Genomic DNA, 25,524 nt, shown 5'->3' with positions numbered 1-25,524 from the left:
TGCTTTACATCAGAGACAATTGAGGTTAATGTTATCACTGTAAATCTGGTTGCTCAAATGGATTGGCTATGGAACACTAAGCAACTACAGACTGAAAACAACAGAAGTTCACCAAACAGTTAAGCAGCTAAAAGAGAAATTAGATTAAAATATCAAAAGAAAATATTACAAATTCAGAATGTACACCTATGAATTATAAAATGGAGTTTGATGTCTTGAATGTTCATATTTTCTTTTTACAAGCTTTACTTCCTATTAGTAGTTGATTCTTTTTTTTTTTTTTACATCTTTATTGGAGTATAATTCCTTTACAATGGTGTGTTAGTTTCTGCTTTATAACAAAGTGAATCAGGTATACATATACATATGTTCCCATTTCTCTTCCCTCTTGCATCTCCCTCTCTCCCTCCCACCCTCCCTATCCCACCCCTCCAGGTGGTCACAAAGCACCGAGCTGATCTCCCTGTGCTATGTGGCTGCTTCCCACTAGCTATTTTACGTTTGGTAGTGTATATTATGTCCATGCCACTCTCTCACTTTGTCACAGCTTACCCTTCCCACTCCCCGTATCCTCAAGTCCATTCTCTAGTAGGTCTGTTTCTTTATTCCTGTCTTACCCCTAGGTTCTTCATGACATTTTTTTTCTTAAATTCCATATATATGTGTTAGCATACGGTATTTGTCTTTCTCTTTCTGACTCACTTCACTCTGTATGACAGACTCTAGGTCCATCCACCTCATTACAAATAGCTCAATTTCATTTCTTTTTATGGCTGAGTAATATTCCATTGTATATATGTGCCACATCTTCTTTATCCATTCATCCGATGATGGACACTTAGGTGGTTTACATCTCCGGGCTATTGTAAATAGAGCTGCAATGAATATTTTGGTACATGACTCTTTTTGAATTACGGTTTTCTCAGGGTATATGCCCAGTAGTGGGATTGCTGGGTCATATGGTACTTCTATTTTTAGTTTTTTAAGGAACTTCCATACTGTTCTCCATAGTGGCTGAACCAATTCACATTCCCACCAGCAGTGCAAGAGTGTTCCCTTTTCTCCACACCCTCTCCAGCATTTATTGTTTCTAGATTTTTTGATGATGGCCATTCTGACTGGTGTGAGATGATATCTCATTGTAGTTTTGATTGGGATTTCTCTAATGATTAACGATGTTGAGCTTTCTTTCATGTGTTTGTTGGCAGTCTGTATATCTTCTTTGGAGAAATGTCTCTTTAGGTTTTCTGCCCATTTTTGGATTGGGTTGTTTTTTTTTTTGTTATTTAGCTGCATGAGCTGCTTATAAATTTTGGAGATTAATCCTTTGTCAGTTGCTTCATTTGCAATTATTTTCTCCCATTATGAGGGTTGTCTTTTGGTCTTGTTTATGTTTTCCTTTGCTGTGCAAAAGCTTTGAAGTTTCATTAGATCCCATTTGCTTAGTTTTGTTTTTATTTCCCTTTCTCTAGGAGGTGGGTGAAAAAGGATCTTTCTGTGATTTATGTCATAGAGTGTTCTGCCTATGTTTTCCTCTAAGAGTTTGATAGTTTCTGGCCTTACATTTAGGTCTTTAATCCATTTTGAACTTACTTTTGTGTATGGGGTTAGCGAGTGATCTAATCTCATACTTTTACATGTAGCTGTCCAGTATTCCCAGCACCACTTATCGAAGAGGCTGTCCTTTCTCCACTGTACATTCCTGCCTCCTTTATCAAAGATAAGGTGACCATATGTGCATGGCTTTATCTCTGGGCTTTCTATCCTGTTCCATTGATCTATCTTTCTGTTTATGTGCCAGTACCATACTGTCTTGATAACTGTAGCTTTGTAGTATAGTCTGAATTCCGGGAGCCTGATTCCTCCAGCTCTGTTTTTCGTTCTCAAGATTGCTTTGGCTATTCGGGGTCTTTTGTGTTTCCATACAAATTGTGAAATTTTTTGTTCTAGTTCTGTGAAAAATGCCAGTGGTAGTTTGATAAGGATTGCATTGAATCTGTAGATTGCTTTGGGTAGTAGAGTCATTTTCACAATGTTGATTCTTCCAATCCAAGAACGTGGTATATCTCTCCATCTATTTGTATCATCTTTAATTTCTTTCATCAGTGTCTTATAATTTTCTGCATACAGGTCTTTTGTCTCCTTAGGTAGGTTTATTCCTAGATATTTTACTCCTTTTGTTGCAGTGGTAAATGGGAGTGTTTTCTTGATTTCACTTTCAGATTTTTCATCATTAGTGTAGAGGAATATAAGAGATTTCTGTGCATTAATTTTGTATCCTGCCACTTTACCAAATTCATTGATTAGCTCTAGTAGTTTTCTGGTAGCATCTTTAGGATTCTCTGTGTATAGTATCATGTCATCTGCAAACAGTGACAGCTTTACTTCTTCTTTTCCGTTTTGGATTCCTTTTATTTCCTTTTCTTCTCTGATTGCTGTGGCTAAAACTTCCAAAACTATGTTGAATAAGAGTAGTGGGAGTGGGCAACCTCGTCTTGTTCCTGATCTTAGTGGAAATGGTTTCAGTTTTTCACCACTGAGGATGACGTTGGCTGTGGGTTTGTCATGTATAGCCTTTATTATGTTGAGGAAAGTTCCCTCTATGCCTACTTTCTGCAGGGTTTTTATCATAAATGGGTGTTGAATTTTGTCGAAAGTTTTCTCTGCATCTATTGAGAGGATCATATGGTTTTTCTCCTTTAATTTGTTAATATGGTGTATCACGTTGGTTGATTTGCATATATTGAAGAATCCTTGCATTCCTGGAATAAACCCCTCTTGATCATGGTGTATGATCCTTTTAATGTGCTGTTGGATTCTGTTTGCTAGTATTTTCTTGAGGATTTTTGCATCTGTGTTCATCAGTGATATTGGCCTGTAGTTTTCTGACTTTGTGACATCCTTGTCTGGTTTTGGTATCAAGGTGATGGTGGCCTCGTAGAAGGAATTTGGGAGTGTTCCTCCCTCTGCTATATTTTGGAAGAGTTTGAGAAGGATAGGTGTTAGCTCTTCTCTAAATGTTTGATAGAATTCGCCTGTGAAGCCATCTGATCCTGGGCTTTTGTTTGTTGGAAGGTTTTTAATCACAGTTTCAATTTCAGTGCTTGTGATTGGCCTGTTTATATTTTCTTTTTCTTCCTGGTTCAGTCTCAGAAGGTTCTGCTTTTCTAAGAATTTGCCCATTTCTTCCAGGTTGTCCATTTTATTGGTATAGAGTTGCTTGTAGTAATCTCTCATGTCTTTTGTATTTCTGCAGTGTCAGTTGTTACTTCTAGTTTTTCATTTCTAATTCTATTGATTTGAGTCTTCTCCCTTTTTTTCTTGATGAGTCTGGCTAATGGTTTATCTATTTTGTTTATCTTCTCAAAGAACCAGCTTTTATTTTTATTGATCTTTGCTATCGTTTCCTTCATTTCTTTTTCATTTATTTCTGATTTTTATGATTTCTTTCCTTCTGCTAACTTTGGGGTTTTTTTGTTCTTCTTTCTCTAATTACTTTAGGTGCAAGGTTAGGTTGTTTATTCGAGATGTTTCCTGTTTCTTAAGGTAGGATTGTATTGCTATAAAATTCCCTCTTGGAACTGCTTTTGCTGCATCCCATAGGTTTTGTGTCGACATGTCTCCATTGTCATTTGTTTCTAGGTATTTTTTGATTTCCTCTTTGATTTCTTCAGTGATCACTTCGTTATTAAGTATTGTTTAGCCTCCATGTGTTTGTATTTTTACAGATCTTTTCCTGTAACTGAAACCTAGTCTCATAGCATTGTGTTCGGAAAAGATACTTGATACAATTTCAATTTTCTTAAATTTACCAAGGCTTGATTTGTGACCCAAGATATGATCTATCCTGGAGAATGTTCTATGAGCACTTGAGAAAAATGTGTATTCTGTTGTTTTTTGATCGAATGTCCTATAAATATAAATTAAGTCCATCTTGTTTAATGTATCATTTAAAGCTTGGGTTTCCTTATTTAATTTCATTTTGGATGATCTGTCCATGGGTGAAAGTGGGGTGTTTAAGTCCCCTACTATGAATGTGTTACTGTCCATTTCCCCTTTTATGGCTGTTAGTATTTGCCTTATGTATTGAGGTGCTCCTATGTTGGGTGCATAAATATTTACAATTGTTATATCTTCTTCTTGGAGTGATCCCTTGATCATTATGTAGTGTCCTTGTCTTTTCTAATAGTCTTTATTTTAAAGTCTATTTTGTGTGATATGAGAATTGCTACTCCAGCTTTCTTTTGGTTTCCATTTGCATGGAGTATTTTTTCCATCCCCTTACTTTCAGTCTGTATGTGTCTCTAGGTCTGAAGTTGTTCACTTGTAGACAGCATATATATGGGTCTTGTTTTTGTATCCATTCAGCCAATCTGTGTCTTTTGGTGGGTGCATTTAGTCCATTTACATTTAAGGTAATTATCGATATGTATGTTCCTATTCCCATTTTCTTAATTGTTTTGGGTTCGTTATTGTAGGTCTTTTCCTCCTCTTGTGTTGCTTGCCTAGAGAAGTTCCTTTAGCATTTGTTGTAAAGCTGGTTTGGTGGTGCTGAACTCTCTCAGCTTTTGCTTGTCTGTAAAGGTTTTAATTTCTCCACCAAATCTGAATGAGATCCTTGCTGGATAGAGTAATCTTGGTTGCAGGTTTTTCTCCTTCATCACTTTAAATATGTCCTGACAGTCCCTTCTGACTTGCAGAGTTTCTGCTGAAGTACCAGCTGTTAACCTTATGGGGATTCCCTTGTGTGTTATTTGTTTTTCCATGCTGCTTTTAATATGTTTTCTTTGTATTTAATTTTTGACAGTTTGATTAATATGTGTCTTGGTGTGTTTCTCCTTGGATTTATCCTGTATGGGACTCTCTGTGCTTCCTGGACTTGATTAACTATTTCCTTTCCCATATTAGGGAAGTTTTCAACTATAATCTCTTCAAATATTTTCTCAGTCCCTTTCTTTTTTCTCTTCTGGAACCCCTGTAATGCGAATGTTGGTGTGTTTAATGTTGTCCCAGCGGTCTCTGAGACTGTCCTCAGTTCTTTTCATTCTTTTTTCTTTATTCTGCTCTGCAGTAGTTATTTCCGCTATTTTATCTTCCAGGTCACTTATCCGTTCTTCTGCCTCAGTTATTCTGCTATTGATCCCATCTAGAGTATTTTTAATTTCATTTATTGTGTTGTTCATTGTTGCTTATTTCATCTTTAGTTCTTCTAGGTCCTTGTTAAATGTTTCTTGCATTTTGTCTATTCTATTTCCAAGATTTTGGATCATCTTTACTATTATTATTCTAAATTCTTTTTCAGGTAAACTGCCTATTTCCTCTTCATTTGTTAGTTCTGGTGGGTTTTTATCTTGCTCCTTCATCTGCTGTGTGTTTTTCTGTGTTCTCATTTTGCTTATCTTACTGTGTTTGGGGTTTCCTTTTTGCAGGCTGCAGGTTCGTAGTTCCCGTTGTTTTTGGTGTCTATCCCCAGTGGCTAACGTTGGTTCAGTGGGTTGTGTAGGCTTCCTGGTGGAGGAAACTAGTGCCTGTGTTCTGGTGGATGAGGCTGGATCTTGTCTTTCTGGTGGGCAGGTCCACGTCTGGTGGTGTGTTTTGGGGTGTCTGTGAACTTATGATTTTAGGCAGCCTCTCTGTTAATGGGTGGGGTTGTGTTCCTGTCTTGCTAGTTGTTTGGCATAGTGTGTCAGCTTGCTGGTCATTGAGTGAAGTTGGGTGCTGGCGTTGAGATGGAGATCTCTGGGAGATTTTCACCATTTGATATTATGTGGAGCTGGGAGGTCTCTTGTGGACCAGTGTCCTGAAGTTGGCTCTCCCACCTCAGAGGCACAGCACTGACTCCTGACTGCAGCACCAAGAGCCTTTCATCCACACGGCTCAGAATAAAAGGGAGAATAAGTCAGAAGAAAGAACCGAAAAGGAAAGAAAGAAAGAAAGAAGATAGAAGAAAATTAAGTAAGATTAAATAAAAAATAATTAAGAAAAAAAATTTTTTTGAAAGAAAAAAAAGAAAGGAAGAAAAAAAACAGACGGATAGAACCCTAGGACAAATGATGGAAGCAAAGCTATACAGACAAAATGTCACACACACAGAAGCGTACACGTACATGCTCACAAAAAGAGGAAAAGGGGAAAAAATCATAAATCTTGCTCTCAAAGTCCACCTCCTCAATTTGGGATGATTCGTTGTCTATTCATGTATTCCACAGATGCAGGGTACATCAAGTTGATTGTGGAGCTTTAATCCAATGCGTCTGAGGCTGCTGGGAGAGATTTCCCTTTCCTTCTTTGTTCGCACAGCTCCAGGGGCTCAGCTTTGGATTTGGCCCCGCCTATGCGTGTAGATCGCCAGAGGGCATCTGTTCTTTGCTCACACACGTCGGGGTTAAAGAAGCCACTGATTCGGGGGCTCTGGCTCACTCAGGCCGGAGGGAGGGAGGGGTACGGAGTGCAGAGCGAGCCTGTGGCGGCAGAGACTGCCATGATGTTGCACCAGCCTGAGGCCCGCTCTGCGATCTCCCAGGGAATTTGTCCGTGTATCCTGGGACCCTGGCAGTGGTGGGCTGCACAGCCTCCCGGGAGGGGAGGTGTGGAGAGTGACCTGTGCTCGCACACAGGCTTCTTGGTGGTGGCAGCAGCAGCCTTAGTGTTTCATGCCCATCTCTGGGGTCCGCGCTTTTAGCTGCGTCTCGTGCCTGTCTTTGGAGCTCGTTTAAGCGGCACTCTGAATCCCCTCTCCTCATGCACCAGGAAACAAAAAGGCAAGAAAAAGTCTCTTGCCTCTTCGGCAGATCCAGACTTTTCCTGGACTCCCTCCCAGCTAGCCGTGGTGCACTAGCCCTCTGCAGGCTGTGTTCACGCCACCAACCCCAGTCCTCTCCCTGTGGTCCAACCGAAGCCCGAGCCTCATCTCCCAGCCCCACCCGCCCTAGCGGGTGAGCAGAGAAGCCTCTCAGGCTGGTGAGTGCCGTTCGGCACCAGTCCTCTGTGCGGGAATCTCTCCGCTCTGCCCTCCGCACCCCTGTTGCTGTTCTCTCCTCTGCGGCTCTGAAGTCCCCCCATCCGCCACCTGCAGTCTCCGCTTGCGAAGGGGCTTCCTAGTGTGTGGAAACCTTTCCTCCTTCACGGCTCCCTCCCACTGGTGCAGGTCCTGTCCCTATTCTTTTGTCTGTTTTTTCTTTTGCCCTACCCAGGTACATGGGGGGTTTCTTGCGTTTTTGGAGGTCTGAGGTCTTCTGCCAGTGTTCAGTAGGTATCCTGTAGGAGTTGTTCCACGTGTAGATGTATTTCTGGTGTATCTGTGGGGAGGAAGGTGATCTCCGCCTCTTACTCTTCTTCCATCTTCGCCTCGTCCTAGTAGTAGATTCTTTTTTTTTTTTTTTTTTTTTTGTGGTACACGGGCCTCTCACTGCTGTGGCCTCTCTCGTTGTGGAGCACAGGCTCCGGACATGCAGGCTCAGCGGCCATGGCTCACGGACCCAGCCGCTCCGCGGCATGTGGGATCTTCCCAGACTGGGGCCCGAACTCGTGTCCCCTGCATCAGCAGGCGGACTCTCAACCACTGCGCCACCAGGGTAGCCCAGTAGTTGATTCTTAAAACAACTTAGAGCACTTTCATATTAAATGAAAGATAAATAAGAGGCCAACCTCATTTCCTATGTGTCAATCATATTCCACTCAAGGTGGAGGGTACTTCCCTGTCTCTTTCCTCTGGGCTTGACCCTTTGAAGTAACTTGGCCCAGGCATGTGGGCAGGAGTAACAGTGTGTGATTTCTCAGCCGAGCCCTTCTGCTCTTGCCCAGGGTAAGCACATGTGGAAGAGAACAAAGCCCAATCTATAAAATGGAACCTTGCCCAGTGGGAGCTGCCAATGCAGGAGAGTTTTCCAGCAGAGCCCAGATGAACTGACCCTGTAGCAACCTACAGATAGCTGAGAAGAAACACTTATTGCTGTATACCACTAAGATTTTGTGGTTCTTTGTTACATAACAATAGCTGTCTGATACATTTTGTTTCAGTATTATAAAAAAGGCTTTATCTTTTCTAGTGATAGAAAGCTAGAAATAACTCCACAAATGTGTGTCAGATAATGATATGATTTTATATAAATTGTTTTTTAATACCAACGACATTCAGGAATGGTAATTAACATATACAATATCACATACAATTAATAAAGCAAATTTGTATTTGTTGTGCCTTAAATTGCACTATAGGAAAGTAAATAATGTGTTCTCATTAAGTTAGTTGGTTATGATTTTAATAATTGAATGAAAGTCAATGAAATTGTGTGACTGGAAAATTCAACGAATACGTTCATAAGTATAAATATACTTTCAATAAATATAAAGTATATTTCTAGACAGATGTTAGACTTAATTACACATAAGAACTACATTCTAACAACAGGAATATTTTATATAATCAACAGAATCGAACAAACAATTTGTTGAAAACCAAACATTTTTAGCAACTAGTACTTTCAAAAGGACTTGACAAATACGTTGATTATATGAAATTAAAGGCCATTAGGTTTACAAATGTTAAGAACTTTTCTCCTTCTACATTGAGTCCCCTCTAAGACAACAGAAAATTATATAAGTGAAACTATTTAAGAAAGAAAAGTTAAAAAAAAATCTCATTGGGCTTCCCTGGTGGCGCAGTGGTTGAGAGTCCGCCTGCCGATGCGACACGGGTTCGTGCCCTGGTCTGGGAAGATCCCACGTGCTGCTGAGCGGCTGGGCCCGTGAGCCATGGCCGCTGAGCCTGCGTGTCCAGAGCCTGTGCTCTGGCAACGGGAGAGGCCACAACAGTGAGAGGCCCGCCTACCGCAAAAAAAAAAAAAAAAAAAATTTCATTTATAACCACTTATTTTAAATGCTCTGTTGATAAAGTAACAAAACATAAGATCTCTTCTGTTACCTTTTAGCATCTATTACATGAAAATATTTTAAAATCTCATTTTTTAATAAAAGACAATTAATGGTCCATTTTAGAGAATAACAGAGCTAGACTGTATTGAGTTACATATTGTAAGGTATTGTTCCGTAAGAATAAGGAGGGTATTCTCAACTGAAACTGGCTGATTTTAGTATAGAAATATGACTAATAATCTTTTATACACAATTTAAGACTATTAAATTGAATTAATGATTATATTTAGAGATGCATTTAAAATGCTCATTTAAAAATATTCTTGAAAATCTGTTAAGCACAAGATCTTCAATAATTTCAACTTTAGTATGCTTCTGATATTTGGTAAATTGCTAAGGAAGTGAGTTATTTTCAACAGTTCCTATCTCTACTGAGTTCAAGAGAGTGCCCAGTCTCCATAAATAAAAAGTAAATAAAGGAAATGCATCAGAGAGTTGCAAAATAGTTTCATCATGCTTCTGAAGAAATTTCTTGATTTCTTGGTCCTCATGCCCCATTTTTGAAGCGTTGCCTTCTTCGGTTTCCTTCTGAAGAAGTTGTTCCAGAACGCAGAAAACAGAGAAAATATTTTCATAGCGTGTCACGTCGTAACTGGCTTGCACCTACAGAAAAACAACAAACTAATGAGAGCCTACCGTATAGCACGGGGAACTCTACTCAGTGCTCTGCAGTGACCTAAATGAGAAGGAAATCCAAAAAAGAGGGGATATATGTATATGTATAGCTGATTCACTTTGCTTTACAGTATAAACTAATACAATGTTGCACAATACTGTAAAGCAACTGTACTCCAATTAAAAAAAAAAACTCCTTTAAAAAAATATTGGTTGTAGCTCAGATCAGCAAAAGCCAAATAAAGAGATCAAATTTTTGAACAAAAAGTAAAATACTTGGCTTATTTAACACCTTCTATCTTCCCGTTCCTCTGACTGGAGTGGGGGGATAGAGATCAGAAGAGAACATTTCCTCTTCCAATCTTGGTGAATGACTTTTTCTTCTCATGGTTTGCAAAGTTCTGAATCCTTTCTCTACGGTGCTGCTATAATTCGTTACTGAGATGAATCTGCGAATACTCGGCAGAGAGTCTAACACACAACAAATCTTGTGTGTTGAATTCAATGTTTCACCAAAGACTTCCAATACTCCTGTCAAAGATAACAAAAGGCTCTTTGGCGGTAGGATTTTAGGAACATGTTTCGAAGTGTAACTCAGTCCTAAAGCAGTTAGGGTTATGACCTGTAAGTGACTAGATGTGATCTCATCCTGAGACTACACAAACTGGGGAAAAGGAGGATTAGATTGTGTGGAATCAGATAGATGGTCATGAGAAGAAATGCAGATGTTTCTTATAGAAATTATTTGGCCTAGATGGCTGAAAGTGAGAAAAATCAAAGCAAGGCCTAAAAAGTGCACAGTGGAAAGCAGAACATGAGGGGATACAGGAAGCATGTAAAGATATAAACTGGCTTTATCATTTGCTTATTAAGAAATATGTTGGAAACATTCCAACAAATTTATCCACTGTAATAACACATAAATGAAGAAACATTCTGTTAGAGCCCAGAGGAATTATCTTCAACAAGGTTGTCTGATAAAAGAATAAAACATATACAGATAACTGATACTTTCATTTTCTTGACTGAGGTATAATTGACATTACATTATATTAGTTTCATGTGTACAATGTAATGATTCAATATTTGTATATGCTGCAAAATGATCATCAAAATAAGTCCATTTAAAATCCATCAGCCTACATAGTTACAAAATTTTTCTTGTGATATTTTCAGATTGACTCTCCTAGCCACTTTCAAACATGCAATACAGTATTATTAACTATAGTCATCATGTTGTATATTACATCCCCATGACTTATTCATTTTGTAATGAAATCTACACCTTGTGACTCCCTTCACCCATTTTGCCCCCTACCCTCACCTCAGGCAACCCCCAATCTGTTTTCCATATCCAGGAGCTCAGTTGTTTGTTTTTCGGTTTCACATATAAAAGAGATCACACAGTAATTATCTTTTACTATTTGACTTATCTCACTTAGCATAATGCCTCAAGGTCCATCCACATGTTGCAAATGGAATGACTTCATTCTTTTATATAGCTGAATAATAGTCCATTTTACATACATATATATGTGTGTGTGTGTGTGTGTGTGTGTGTTTATGTATATATATACCCCACCTTTTCTTTATTCATCCATCGACAACATTTAGGTTGTTTCCATGTCTTGGCTATTTGGCTGTTGTAAATAATGCTGCAATGGACACAGGGGTGCAGTGCATATATCTTTTCTAATTAGTGTTTCAAATTAGTTAATACTAATAGAAGTGGAATTGTTGGATCATACAGTAGTTCTATTTTTAATTTTTTTTTTAACAACTTTATTGGGGTATAATTGCTTTACAATGGTGTGTTAGTTTCTGCTTTATAACAAAGTGAATCAGTCGTACATAAACATATGTTCCCATATGTCTTCCCTCTTGCATCTCACTCCCTCCCACCCTCCCTATCCCACCCCTCCAGGCTGTCACAAAGCACCGAGCCAATATCCCTGTGCCATGCGGCTGCTTCCCACTAGCTATCTACCTTACTACGTTTGTTAGTGTGTATATGTCCATGACTCTCTCTCGCCCTGTCACAGATCACCCTTCCCCCTCCCCATAACCTCAAGTCCGTTCTCTAGGAGGACTGCGTCTTTATTCCTGCCTTACCCCTAGGTTCTTCATGACATGTTTTTTTTCTTAAATTCCATATATATGTGTTAGCATACAGTATTTGTCTTTTTCTTTCTGACTTACTTCACTCTGTATGACAGACTCTAGGTCTATCCACCTCATTACAAATAGCTCAATTTCGTTTCTTTTTTAGGCTGAGTAATATTCCATTGTATATATGTGCCACATCTTCTTTATCCATTCATCCGATGATGGGCACTTAGGTGGTTTCCATCTCCGGGCTATTGTAAATAGAGCTGCAATGAACATTTTGGTACATGACTGTTTTTGAATTTTGGTTTTCTCAGGGTATATGCCCAGTAGTGGAATTGCTGGGTCATATGGTAGTTCTATTTGAACTTTTTTAAGGAACCTCCATACTGTTCTCCATAGTGGCTGAACCAATTCACATTCCCACCAGCAGTGCAAGAGTGTTCCCTTTTCTCCACACCCTCTCCAGCATTTATTGTTTCTAGATTTTGTGATGATGGTCATTCTGACTGGTGTGAGATGATACCTCATTGTAGTTTTGATTTGCATTTCTCTAATGATTAATGATGTTGAGCATTCCTTCATGTGTTTGTTGGCAGTCTCTATATCTTCTTTGGAGACATGTCTATTTAGGTCTTCTGCCCATTTTTGGATTGGGTTGTTTGTTTTTTTGTTATTGAGCTGCATGAGCTGCTTGTAAATTTTGGAGATTAATCCTTTGTCAGTTGCTTCATTTGCAAATATTTTCTCCCATTCTGAGGGCTGTCTTTTGGTCTTGTTTATGGTTTCCTTTGCTGTGCAAAAGCTTTGAAGTTTCATTAGGTCCCATTTGTTTAGTTTTGTTTTTATTTCCATTACTCTAGGAGGTGGGTCAGAAAGGATCTTGCTGTGATTTATGTCATAGAGTGTTCTGCCTATGTTTTCCTCTAAGCGTTTGATAGTTTCTGGCCTTACATTTAGGTCTTTAATCCATTTTGAGCTTATTTTTGTGTATGGTGTTAGGGAGTGATCTAATCTCATACTTTTACAGGTAGCTGTCCAGTTTTCCAAGCACCACTTATTGAAGAGGCTGTCCTTTCTCCACTGTACATTCCTGCCACCTTTATCAAAGATAAGGTGTCCATATGTGCGTGGGTTTATGTCTGGGCTTTCTATCCTGTTCCATTGATCTATCTTTCTGTTTATGTGCCAGTACCACACCGTCTTGATAACTGTAGCTTTGTAGTATAGTCTGAAGTCAGGGAGCCTGATTCCTCCAGTTCCTTTTTTCGTTCTCAAGATTGCTTTGGCTATTCGGGGTCTTTAGTGTTTCCATACAAATTGCAAAATTTTTTGTTCTAGTTCTGTGAAAAATGCCAGTGGTAGTTTGATAGGGATTGCATTGAATCTGTAGATTGCTTTGGGTAGTAGAGTCATTTTCACAATGTTGATTCTTCCAATCCAAGAACATGGTATATCTCTCCATCTATTTGTATCCTCTTTAATTTCTTTCATCAGTGTCTTATAATTTTCTGCATACATGTCTTTTGTCTCCTTAGGTAGGTTTATTCCTAGATAGTTTATTCTTCTTGTTGCAATGGTAAATGGGAGTGTTTTCTTGATTTCACTTTCAGATTTTTCATCATTAGTATATAGGAATGCCAGAGGTTTCTGTGCATTAATTTTGTATCCTGCCACTTTACCAAATTCATTGATTAGCTCTAGTAGTTTTCTGGTAGCATCTTTAGGATTCTCTATGTATAGGATCATGTCATCTGCAAACAGTGACAGCTTTACTTCTTCTTTTCCGATTTGGATTCCTTTTATTTCCTTCTCTTCTCTGATTGCTGTGGCTAAAACTTCCAAAACTATGTTGCATAAGAATGGTGAGAGTGGGCAACCTTGTCTTGTTCCTGATCTTAGTGGAAATGCTTTCAGTTTTTCACCATTGAGGATGATGTTTGCTGTGGGTTTGTCATATATGGCCTTTATTATGTTGAGGAAAAGTTCCCTCTATGCCTACTTTCTGCAGGGTTTTTATCATAAATGGGTGTTGAATTTTGTCAAAAGCTTTCTCTGCATCTATTGAGATGATCATATGGTTTTTCTCCTTCAATTTGTTAATACTGTGTATCACATTGGTTGATTTGCATATATTGAAGAATCCTTGCATTCGTGGAATAAACCCCACTTGATCATGGTGTATGATCCTTTTAATGTGCTGTTGGATTCTGTTTGCTAGTATTTTCTTGAGGATTTTTGCATCTATGTTCATCAGTGATATTGGCCTTTAGTTTTCTTTGTGACATCCTTGTCTGGTTTTGGTATCAAGGTGATGGTGGCCTCGTAGAAGGAGTTTGGGAGTGTTCCTCCCTCTGCTATATTTTGGAAGAGTTTGAGAAGGATAGGTGTTAGCTCTTCTCTAAATGTTTGATAGAATTCGCCTGTGAAGCCATCTGGTCCTGGGCTTTTGTTTGTTGGAAGATTTTTAATCACAGTTTCAATTTCAGTGCTTGTGATTGGCCTGTTCATATTTTCTATTTCTTCCTGATTCAGTCTTGGCAGGTTGTGCATTTCTAAGAATTCGTCCATTTCTTCCAGATTGTCCATTTTATTGGCGTAGAGTTGCTTGTAGTACTCTCTCATGATCTTTTGTATTCCTGCAGTGTCAGTTGTTACCTCTCCTTTTTCATTTCTAATTCTATTGATTTGAGTCTTCTCCCTTTTTTTCTTGAAGAGTCTGGCTAGTGGTTTATCTATTTTGTTTATCTTCTCAAAGAACCAGCTTTTCGTTTTATTGATCTTTGCTATTGTTTCCTTCATTTCTTTTTCATTTATTTCTGATCTGATATTTGTGATTTCTTTTCTTCTGGTAGCTTTGGGGTTTTTTTGTTCTTCTTTCTCTAATTGCTTGAGGTGCAAGGTTAGGTTGTTTATTCGATATGTTTCCTGCTTCTTAAGGTGGGCTTGTATTGCTATAAACTTCCCCCTTAGAACTGCTTTTGCTGCATCCCATAGGTTTTGGGTCGTTGTGTCTCTATTGTCATTTGTTTCTAGGTATTTTTTGATTTCCTCTTTGATTTCTTCAGTGATCACGTCATTATCAAGTAGTGTATTGTTTAGCCTCCATGTGTTTGTATTTTTTACAGATCTTTTCCTGTAATTGATATCTCGTCTCATGGCATTGTGGTCAGGAAAGATACTTGATACAATTTCAATTTTCTTAAATTTACCAAGGCTTGATTTGTGACCCAAGATATGATCTATCCTGGAGAATGTTCCATGAGCACTTGAGAAAAATGTGTACTCTGTTGTTTTTGGATGGAGTGTCCTATAAATATCAATTAAGTCCATCTTGTTTAATGTATTATTTAAAGCTTGTGTTTCCTTATTTATTTTCATTTTGGATGATGTGTCCACGGGTGAAAGTGGGGTGTTTAAGTCCCCTACTATGAATGTGTTACTGTCGATTTCCCCTTTTATTGCTGTTAGTATTTGCCTTATGTATTGAGGTGCTCCTATGTTGGGTGCATAAATATTTACAATTGTAATATCTTCTTGTCGGATCGATCCCTTGATCCTTATGTAGTGTCCTTCTTTGTGTCTTTTAATAGTCCTTATTTTAAAGTCTATTTTTTCTGATATGAGAATTGCTACTCCAGCTTTCTTTTGGTTTCCATTTGCATGGAATATCTTTTTCCATCCCCTTATTTTCAGTCTGTATGTGTCTCTAGGTCTGAAGTGGGTCTCTTGTAGACAGCATATATAAGGGTCTTGTTTTTGTATCCATTCAGCTAATCTGTGTCTTTTGGTGGGAGCATTTAGTCCATTTACATTTAAGGTAATTATCGATATGTATGTTCCTATTTCCATTTTCTAAATTGTTTTGGGTTCGTTATTATAGGTCTTTTCCTTTTCTTGTGTTTCTTGCCTAGAGAAGATCCTTTAGCATTTGTTGTAAAGCTGGTTTGGTGGTGCTGAACTCTCTCAGCTTTTGCTTGTCTGTAAAGGTTTTAATTTCTCCATCAAATCTGAATGAGATCCTTGCTGGGTAGAGTAATCTTGGTTTCAGGTTTTTCTCCTTCATCACTTTCAGTATGTCCTGCCATTCCCTTCTGGCTTGCAGAGTTTCTGCTGACATATCAGCTGTTAACCTTATGGGGATTCCCTTGTGTGTTATTTGTTGTTTTTCCCTTGCTTCTTTTAATATGCTTTCTTTGTATTTAATTTTTGACAGTTTGATTAATATGTGTCTTGGCGTATTTCTCCTTGTATTTATCCTGTATGGGACTCTCTGTGCTTCCTGGACTTGATTAACTATTTCCTTTCCCGTATTAGGGAAGTTTTCAACTATAATCTCTTCAAATATTTTCTCAGTCCCTTTCTTTTTGTCTTCTTCTTCTGGAACCCCTATAATTCGAATGTTGGTGCATTTAATGTTGTCCCAGAGGTCTCTGAGACTGTCCTCAGTTCTTTTCATTCTTTTTTCTTTATTCTGCTCTGCAGTAGTTATTTCCGCTATTTTATCTTCCAGGTCACTTATCCAGTCTTCTGCCTCAGTTATTCTGCTATTGATCCCATCTAGAGTACTTTTAATTTCATTTATCTATTTTTAATTTTTTGAGGGATCTCCATACTGTTTTCCATAGTGGCTGCACCAGTTTTCATTCCCACCAGCAGGTGCACAAGGGTTCCCTTTTTCTCTACATCTTCACCATTATTTGTTATTTCTTGTCTTTTTGATAATAACCATCCTAACAGGTGTAAGGCGGTAGCTCATTGTGGCTTTAATTTGCATTTCCCTGATGACTAGTGATGTTGGGAATCCTGTCATGTACCTGTTGGCCATGTGTACATCTTCTTTGGAAAAACGTCTATTCAGCTCCTCTGCCCATTTTTTAATTGGATGGTTTTTTGCTATTGAGATATATGAGTTCTTTATATATTTTGGATATTAACCTCTTAACAGGTATATGATTTGCAAACATTTTCTCCCATTCAGTAGGTTGCCTTTTCATTTTGTTGACTTTCTTTGCTTTGCTGAAGCTTTTTAAAAGTTTGAAGTAGCCCCAGGTTGATTTTTGCTTTTGGTGTCAATCCAAAAAATAATTGCCAAGACCAATGTCAAGGCACTCACTGCCTATGTTTCTTCCAGGAGTTTTATGGGAGTAAAGCAGGCAGAGTATGTCTTGGTCCCTTTCCATTTGCTTGGAGAATCTCACTTTGGGCGTGTTTAGCTCTGCTTCCAGGTGGGCTGGGGTTCCCTGTAGTGTCCCATTTCTCTACTTTGTTTGGGACTTTGCTTTTACCAGAATTTATCTGTCTTGGGTTCCACCTTTATCCCAAATGCCTATTCTCATAATATTAATTGGATAAACTCTTTTGCTCCAAGATATTTACATCTCATAGAACATTAACTTGAAATGAACCTCTCCATTTAGAGACAGTATACATTTAACTTACACCCCTTAGCAGCCCTCCAGCTCACCGTGACTCAGATGGCATGTCTGTGGGGGAGGTCTTTCCTGTAGTTCCCGAATTTTATCACACTGGCAGCCGCCTGCTCTGCCTAATCATATGTTCAGACACTTTCTGAAATAGTGCATGAGCTGAATAAAAGCTAAAATAAATGGAATTAAGATGACAGCTGATACCCTTCTACTGTATTTTGGTGTAAGTTTTACATTCTCACTGTCAAATTAGACTGAACAGCACCAGTACTGGAAAATCCCCAACACAGATGAAACATACTCACCTGGAAAATGCCCACGTGTTTTGCCTGAACACCTACCAGGAAGACTGAATGAAGCCCAGTACACAAGCATGATGGCTCTGTACATCCAATAGAAAGCTATCAATTTATCTCTCTATCTGGGTCTTTCTGAACTGAAGGACCCCTGAGAGGCAGCTTCGATAGTCCCATGACTACTTCTTATACCTAATCCCATTTTATACAGTAGGGGACCTTCAGAAGAGGAAATACTTTCCTGGTAGGAAAATCACCATGTATTTTTGTAGGTCACTTTTAGAATTAAATATTTCTTATGATTATTTTTCTATTTCTGAGTTGGGCTTGAGAAAGTCAAAGTATCCAAATATTTATTTAAATAGTAAAAAAAAATAATATTTCTTTACATGCTGCAAAATTTTACTTCAAAACTTAGATTATGAAATTAAGGCTATAGACAAATGGTGCCAGTTTCCTAATTGTTGTTTCAGTTGAAATTCAGTCAAGGTTAACTTGATATTTTTATAAAGACTTATTATCCTTGAAGCAGACGTATCTACTTGCTTACTCCATACCCACTTCTCCCTCATTTTTCATCAACAGAACCCCAGTTTTGTTCAGAATGACAACAGATCAACAAAAAATGTATATTTTCCAGTCTCTCTTAAGGCTAATTCTGGTCAAAGAAATGGAAATATAAGTAACTGGGTGGGGCTTCTGGGAAAGTGCTTTAATAGCAGGCAAAATCTGGTGGAATGCACTTTTGCCTTCTCTCTTCACCATTGGTCCTGCTTGGAACTACACATGTAATGCTTGGAGGTCCAGCAGCCTTGTTGTGAGCCTGAGGATGAAGGCTGCCCATGGATAAGTAGAAAGGGCCAGATTCTGGATGGCATTGTGCAGCTCAATATACCCACGCAGGATGGCTGTACCTTCCTGCACTGTGCTGGGGCTCCCTTCTTCCATTTTGGTCTTTTAGAATCGGAAGCTTGAGACTTGATCTGGGCAGGAAGGAAGCTCTTAAGTTTCCTTTGTCTTGGAAAGGTGCTGCAGACACAGAAGGGACAGCGATGGCTAAAGGGACAAAAACAGTCACACTCCTTGGCAGCTGGTCATGTGGCAAAAGGACTGTACATGGAAGGTGTGGCTTGCAGTTTGGATGCTTATATATAATGCTGAAAAATATGAACATGTAAATAGTTCACTAAATTCAACACTTTGACAATTTAAGTGTGCTAACCAAGGGCATGCGGAAGTGCAGTCTGACTCTTTCAGAACTAAGCATGCTGCTACGGAAAGGGTAAAAAAAAAAAACCACGACATTTTTCTTATTGCTCCAAATGTAAGAGATGAAGGAGAAAACTGGATCGTTAAAGGGCAGAAAACCAAGTCAAAGAGTACAGGTGCATGGCCTAAATGTTCAATTAAATGTTCACGGAATATAATATGCCATCGGCTCAGTATCCCACATGCCAGATTTTATTAGACAGAAGCAATAAGTAAGATACAATTAAGACAAGCAGTTTCTAAAAGAATGAATTCAGCACAGTACTTCAAAGGAAAAGGTCAGTTGTCTACCTGATAATTAAGTGAAAAACTTACCCCTGAGTTTTAATAACTTAGCCTTTTTTATCTACTAGAAGGCAGTAGATTTCAGTCAAGGAGCTGAGGAGGATAAAAGTTAACTCTCTAGCAGCTGTTTACTAAGCAGCTTGCAGCTTCTGAAGCACAGGAGAAGATACTGGAAGAGCCCAGTGCGATACTGCACGTGACCATGCTAGCAACCGTGCCTGAGAACAGAGTAGGAGAACCACATGCATATTATATATCATCTATATAAAATATAAATCACACACACACACACAAAATCAATGAACTTATGGTTACAATAGAACCCTGGCAACCTGGGTGCCAGACCCATACCGAGGGAGTATAAGGCAAAAGGCTGATCAGAGCAGAGTGTAGTTAGCTAATTAGGGAAGATTTCCTAGGGATGAATTGTGGGCCAAGGCCCAAAGGGAGTGAGGGGTATAGATGGTGAATCACCTTTTGATCAAAGTGTCAGGTCAAAAAGAATAAAAAGGATTCAATGGATATTAATCCATTTTGCTTTAACAGATACTGGTATAGTTATCTGCCTAAAATGTTGCATCCTACAGACTGGCTCTAAGAGGCTAATGTCTAATTTGTAGGTAACTTAGATGAAAAATCCTAAACTATTAAAATGACTAGCATTTAGGATCTTGATATTTTGCCATGTTTCCAGTGGGAAGTAGTTTAATCTTTCAGTATAAATCTGAAAGATTTATACATAAAAATATCAATGAAAGGAATAGACATAAAATAATTTTTTAAAAATCTGTCATAATTAGCCTTGTTTAAAGATGATGGTTTTCTCATGAACCAATTTTACCTACTTTTCTCAAATCTGTTTCTGGAGGCTGAATATTAAGAACACAGCACAGGATCACAAATTTTCAAATAAGAAAATTATCATTTATCATTTATCATCATTATCGTCATCACCATCATCGTTATGTTTTTACCCAAAGTGAAAAAGATATCATCCCTATCCATAAGGTACTTTGAACCTAGAGGAAAGCTACTGGTATTATTCAAGTACTGTACTATGGTCAACTGTTGGGGGCATTTCACGTTCACTGTGAACTGTTCCTGTAGAGATGTGTAAGAACCTGATGATGCACCTTCACCTACTTTCCTCTACCAAGAAAATCCTTCATGAATAGCAGTCATCTAGCAGACAATTCCTTTTTGCATAGAAGGGTGGTAACAAGGAACCTAAATGTGAGACAATTATTTTAAAGTCTTTCTGATATGAGAAGGCCCCGAAGTAGGCGTAGGTGTGGGTTAAACACGGCATCTTATAGGAAATAGAAAAAGGTCCAGTTATTTGACTAGTGTGAGGTGAATCAACTTGTTCATCTATTCTAGTGGTAGGTTGGTAAAAATGACCTTCTAAGCAGTACACCCTTTTGGTGACTAACTCAATAACATCACAGATTAAACCCCAAGTGCTTTAAATTTTATATTTGCACATTTCTCTGGGGAAATCTCCTGTGGTTTGACTCCAATTCATCCCTTTCTTGGTCATCAGAATAGCAGATTGTTGGACATAATAATAAGATGGATCCCACATCAATTTTAATTCTCAAATCTCTTTGTGTAAAGAACAGAGAGTTCCCAATACAGGGAGAAAGCATTTCTTGTATGAGATCCCCTGAGTCAACTTGAAGTAGCTTTACCCGGCATCCCCACTGCTTTCTTAGGATCTGCGCCCTTAATTATGGGGTCATCAACCCCACTCAGAGAAACTTTTTCACTACTTTATACCACAATATTAAACTTAGTCTCAGGCTGGAAATGCCTTTCAGGCATTTTGAGAAGCAAACATCATTTATTTGTCTGGACTTCCATCACAGTAGTTCTTGACAAAGCAGTACAAACCGGATGACTTTGTTATCATTCTGAGAGTCTATTAAGTGAAAGAGCAGGGCTCACAGACTGGAATAAAAGTAGCTGAATTCATTAAGGATGAATTTAGCTGCGAATACTTAGCACTTTATGACGTTATGTTTCTGCCTGCCTCACACGCACCTCCTCTCTTGCTTCAGTCCTGTTACAAGCACTGATTGGGTACCTGCAAATGCCAGACCCCACCGTGAGTGCTGAGAACGCAGAGGTGAATAGGACAGGATCCCTACCTGTAGGAGAGCTCCTCGCACGCCTCTAGGGAGACAAAGAAGTAGAAAATAATGGCAATGCAGAGTGCGTGCATGCTATACGGGCTATAGAGGAACTCTAAAGATAGCTGAGTCACCTGTGTGAGACGACGCTGAAGGGCAGGAAATGAGTTAGTCGTGAACGATCACCCTGTAGGCTCAGCTCCTGCTGGATGGGATGGCAGGATTCTTTTGCAGAGGTGACTTGAAAGTTATCGTCAGCACAGGCCAACACCTGTTTGGCTTCCACCACAGGGCTCTCAGTCTCTGGTCGTTCAGTATGCGCTGGGGCAAGGGAGCAGCAGAGAGCTTAAAGGGGGAGTTGGGAGGTGTCAGCATTCTCTGCAACAGCTCACTCGGCACAGACCCCACCTCTCAGCCTTCTTTAAGGCAGTGGAACCAGACCCATCTGACTGGTACATGCAGTCAAAGGCCAAGTCAGGCCTATATGTTAAGAAAATCTTACAGACTGTGTTTGGTTCCATGAGGTCTATGGTTACTTTCATGCCTGACACTTATCTTCCTGAAGGAAGGCACGGAGAACAAGAGAAATGACGGAAGTATAATTCGTCATTATTATACCTTACAGCAGAGAGAATGCACCGCTTCACTAAGTGAAGCCACCACCGCCATGCAGTTCAGACACCACGTGAGTAGAAGAAATCAGAGCTGGTGAAATGTCTGATATATATTAGAAACAGAGATCCAGATGGCCGTTATTTATGGCAAACACACGTCCAAATAGCCGGTGGGGATAAAATCAACAAGAAACTTTCCTCTTTAGGACTCTATACAGACTATCCAAGACAGCATCAAAACCTGCGCAACCAGGCAGAAGGCAGAAACCAGATTTGCTGGAGGAGAATCGACGACCACCCAGACTAAAAAAGAATCTAGAGGCTGCTTAGCTAAGCGTTGATAAATGTGCCGAAGTAAGCAAGAAATGTAGATACATTTTTAAGAGCACTGGATCCAAAGCCTAAGATTAGTGACAACAGGGGGTGGACTCATAAGTGACCAGATCTTTTCCAGTACTTTTGTTTGGCAACTGAAAGCTAACTTTGGCCTCAGATAAATCTACTAATTATCTCCCAAAGCACAACTGAACGGGGTTGTATTTGCAGAAATTAAAAGCCAACACATTTGTCCCTTTTTCTTCCTATTTTAAACTTGTGTCACCACTGATTCAATGAAATCATTTTATCAGAACTTGCTTTCAAAGGCTAAGTGAAACTGCACAGCACCCAGGAAAGTCTGGAAACACAAAAGAGAAAAAACTGAATGTTTTCATGAACACTTATTGACATAGAGACTATGTCTGTAGCAAAGTGAGTACTGCATTTCTTGTTCTTTTGTTTTTTTAAAAATCAACTGACCACCATTTCTTTTTTTAAAAATCAGATTTTTTGAGATATAATTGACATACAGTAAAATTTACCCTTTTTAAGGTGTTTGGTATCATGAATTTGATAAGTTACTTTTAAGAACAAAGAAATGTCATAATAGAAATAATCTTTGAACAAAAGAAAAAGCAATCATGCTATAGCCATGTGATATTGTTTAACAACATTTTAAATGTTTTGCTACCTTCTAGTTGATTTATTAAAATATATATAAAACATTTAGTGTTTTTTTTACTACTATATGAAATACTTCTATAACCATGATTATAATAACTATAATTTGTTACTTGAAGATACTCCAGAGAATTTCTTTAAAAGAAAAGATCCATATGCAATGCAGAAAGTTTAGGACAAGGCACTAGACTTCCAACTATGAGACAGTTATCTGGTTTGACTATTTTCATTACCTTTGTGCTGAGAGGCTGCTGGGGAAATTTATCTGTTACAAAAGTGCTAAGTGGTTCTACAGAAAGCTTTGGTATGTTAGTGCTGGTGAAAGTCGCTACCTGATGACAAATGTAAAGAAAGGAATATAGAACCAGAGGACCTAACCTTCCGTGTCTCCTTCAAAGAACATCTCCTCAGTAGCTACAGCCAACCATATGCTGAGATGGAAATTATACAAAGATGACTAGAAGTATGGCTTCATATCCTTTAGGCATCACGGTTCAAGGTAGAATTACATATGGGAATAAGCATAATACAATGGGATGTATATTGTAAGAGTGTTCTTGTATTTGCATTGCTCCTGGATGAGTTACAGTCAAAAACATGAAGAATGCTCTCAGCACATAATCTCAATGGAGAATGCTAAATGCCTCTGTTTTAAACTAGCAATGGCTTACAAGGAAAATTAAATACGTTATGGGGAATTAAGTTAACTTAAATGCACTGAAAATAAAACAAGTGGGAGAACTCAGTATACATATATTAATATACAGGTTATAAAAGTGTTTCTCATCTTTTTTAGATACATGTTCCAAAACGAAAATCAAGTATTCTGAGGAGTACCCACATTTGTAAGACAGACAGATCAATTACTTTGCTTAACCAGTACTGTATGCACTTGGTTATATGCTTTATAAGCAATTATTTTCAGGAAAAAAAAAACGTTCCCAAGTAAGTTGACTATCATTGGTTAATTTCAAAGAAATGTTTAAAATAAACGCTGACCACATTTTAAATGTAACTGTATTTGTTTCTGAATTTTAGTCTGAAATTACAATAAATTTTACCTTTTTTAGAAACTAAACTATGCCGCTAACATTAGAAAAGTGATTGATTCTTTATTCAAACTTAACCCCAAAATGTAATATCTGGATCTGATATAAAAATGACATTAAAACTTTAAGATGATATATTTCACTAATGCAACCAAAAAACTCTCCAAATACTTCAAGAAAGTGGCTTCAGCAATGAAAAATGAGTATTTCGTTCAAAACCTTTTTCATACTCTAATTTATAATGTAAGGAAATACAGCAGTTTCTTGTAAAATGTTCCACTTCGGGGGAATAAGAAGCCAACTTCTCCGGATGTCTAACTTCCAGACATCAGGTATCTTGGAATTTGCAGACCCTGAGACAGTGAAATGTCCACCAGGAGACAGTTCCTGGTGGACTGTGCAGTGACTCTGCAGGAGGGTCTCGGGTCCTCACTCAGATCCTCTCAACTCACTTCAGGGGCTCATTCTGGAGGTAACAAGGACAGAGGAGGAAGTCCTGCTAGAGGAAAGCAAAAGAAGTGAGAACTGACAGCAAAGGAACAACTATAAAACTCAGACTGGATCTTCTAAAATGGAAAAGGAGCTCTGTATGCTTGAATGTGCCTCCAAGGACATAACTAACACCGCACAGTTCAAAAGCAGATGATGGGTATGACAAATGTATAAATGATGCTTGATTCATTCAGTTTAATAAATTCAATTTACTATAGCATTCCATTAAAATGTTAAAGTTTAAAAAGTATCTTATTCATGTGGGAAATTTTCTTATGCAGAATAATTAATTTTTGTAGTGATTTTAGAAGATGTGATGTACCATCAAATAACGTTACTTATTTTAGCGTAACTAATATGTTCCTGAGCATTATCCACAGAAAATTACTACAAAATAGTTTTTCTTGGCAAGTATACTAGAAAGTTTAGTAGCGGTGTCTTTTCAAAGATACACTGCGTTTTAAGAAAACTCAGAGAGGAGGCGGAGGGAAAGATGGCAGAAGAGTAAGACGCGGAGATCACCTTCCTCCCCACAGATACACCAGAAATACATCTACACGTGGAACAACTCCTACAGAACACCTACTGAACGCTGGCAGAAGACCTCAGACTTCTCAAAAGGCAAGAAACTCCCCACGTCCCTGGATAGGGCAAAAGAAAAAAGAATAAACAGAGACAAAAGGATACGGATGGGACCTGCACCAGTGGGAGGGAGCTGTGAAGGAGGAAAGGTTTCCACACACTAGAAGCCCCTTTGCGGGTGGAGACTGCGGGTGGCAGAGGAGGAAGCTTCAGAGCCTCGGAGGAGAGCGCAGCCACAGGGGTGCGGAGGGCAAAGCAGAGAGATTCTCGCACAGAGGATCTGTACCGACCGGCACTCACCAGCCCGAGAGGCTTGTCTGCTCACCCGCCGGGGCGGGCGGGGCTGGGAGCTGAGGCTCGGGCTTCGGTCGGAGCGCAGGGAGAGGACTGGGGTTGGTGGCATGAACACAGCCTAAGAGGTTAGTGCGCCACAGCTAGCCGGGAGGGAGTCCAGGGAAAAGTCTGGAGCTGCCGAAGAGGCAAGAGACTTTTTCTTGCCTTTTTGTTCCCTGGTGCACAGGAGAGGGGATTAAGAGTGCTGCTTAAAGGAGCTCCAGAGACGGGCGCGACCCGCGGCTAAAAGCGCGGACCCCAGAGACGGGCATGAGACACTAAGGCTGCTGCTGCTGCCACCAGGAAGCCTGTGTGCGAGCATAGGTCACTGTCCACACCCCCCTTCCGGGGAGCCTGTGCAGCCCGCCACTGCCAGGGTCCCGGGATCC

General features: G+C 39.1%; 1 protein-coding gene across 1 annotated transcript in view; it reads right to left on the bottom strand.

Moving 5' to 3' along the window:
* Positions 1–9,267: 9,267 nt before the first annotated feature.
* The window catches only part of MEI4 (meiotic double-stranded break formation protein 4), a 197,798-nt gene continuing 181,541 nt past the window's right edge, over positions 9,268–25,524 (bottom strand). The window contains exon 4 of the mRNA XM_060283968.1: positions 9,268–9,537. Within this exon, the coding sequence (XP_060139951.1) occupies positions 9,268–9,537 (270 nt within the window). The remainder of the gene's footprint in view (positions 9,538–25,524) is intronic.

The sequence above is a fragment of the Globicephala melas genome, chromosome 14 (assembly GCF_963455315.2).
Source record: "Globicephala melas chromosome 14, mGloMel1.2, whole genome shotgun sequence".
In the NCBI taxonomy this organism is placed as follows: domain Eukaryota; kingdom Metazoa; phylum Chordata; class Mammalia; order Artiodactyla; family Delphinidae; genus Globicephala; species Globicephala melas.
This window is presented reverse-complemented; position numbering and strand designations above follow the sequence as displayed.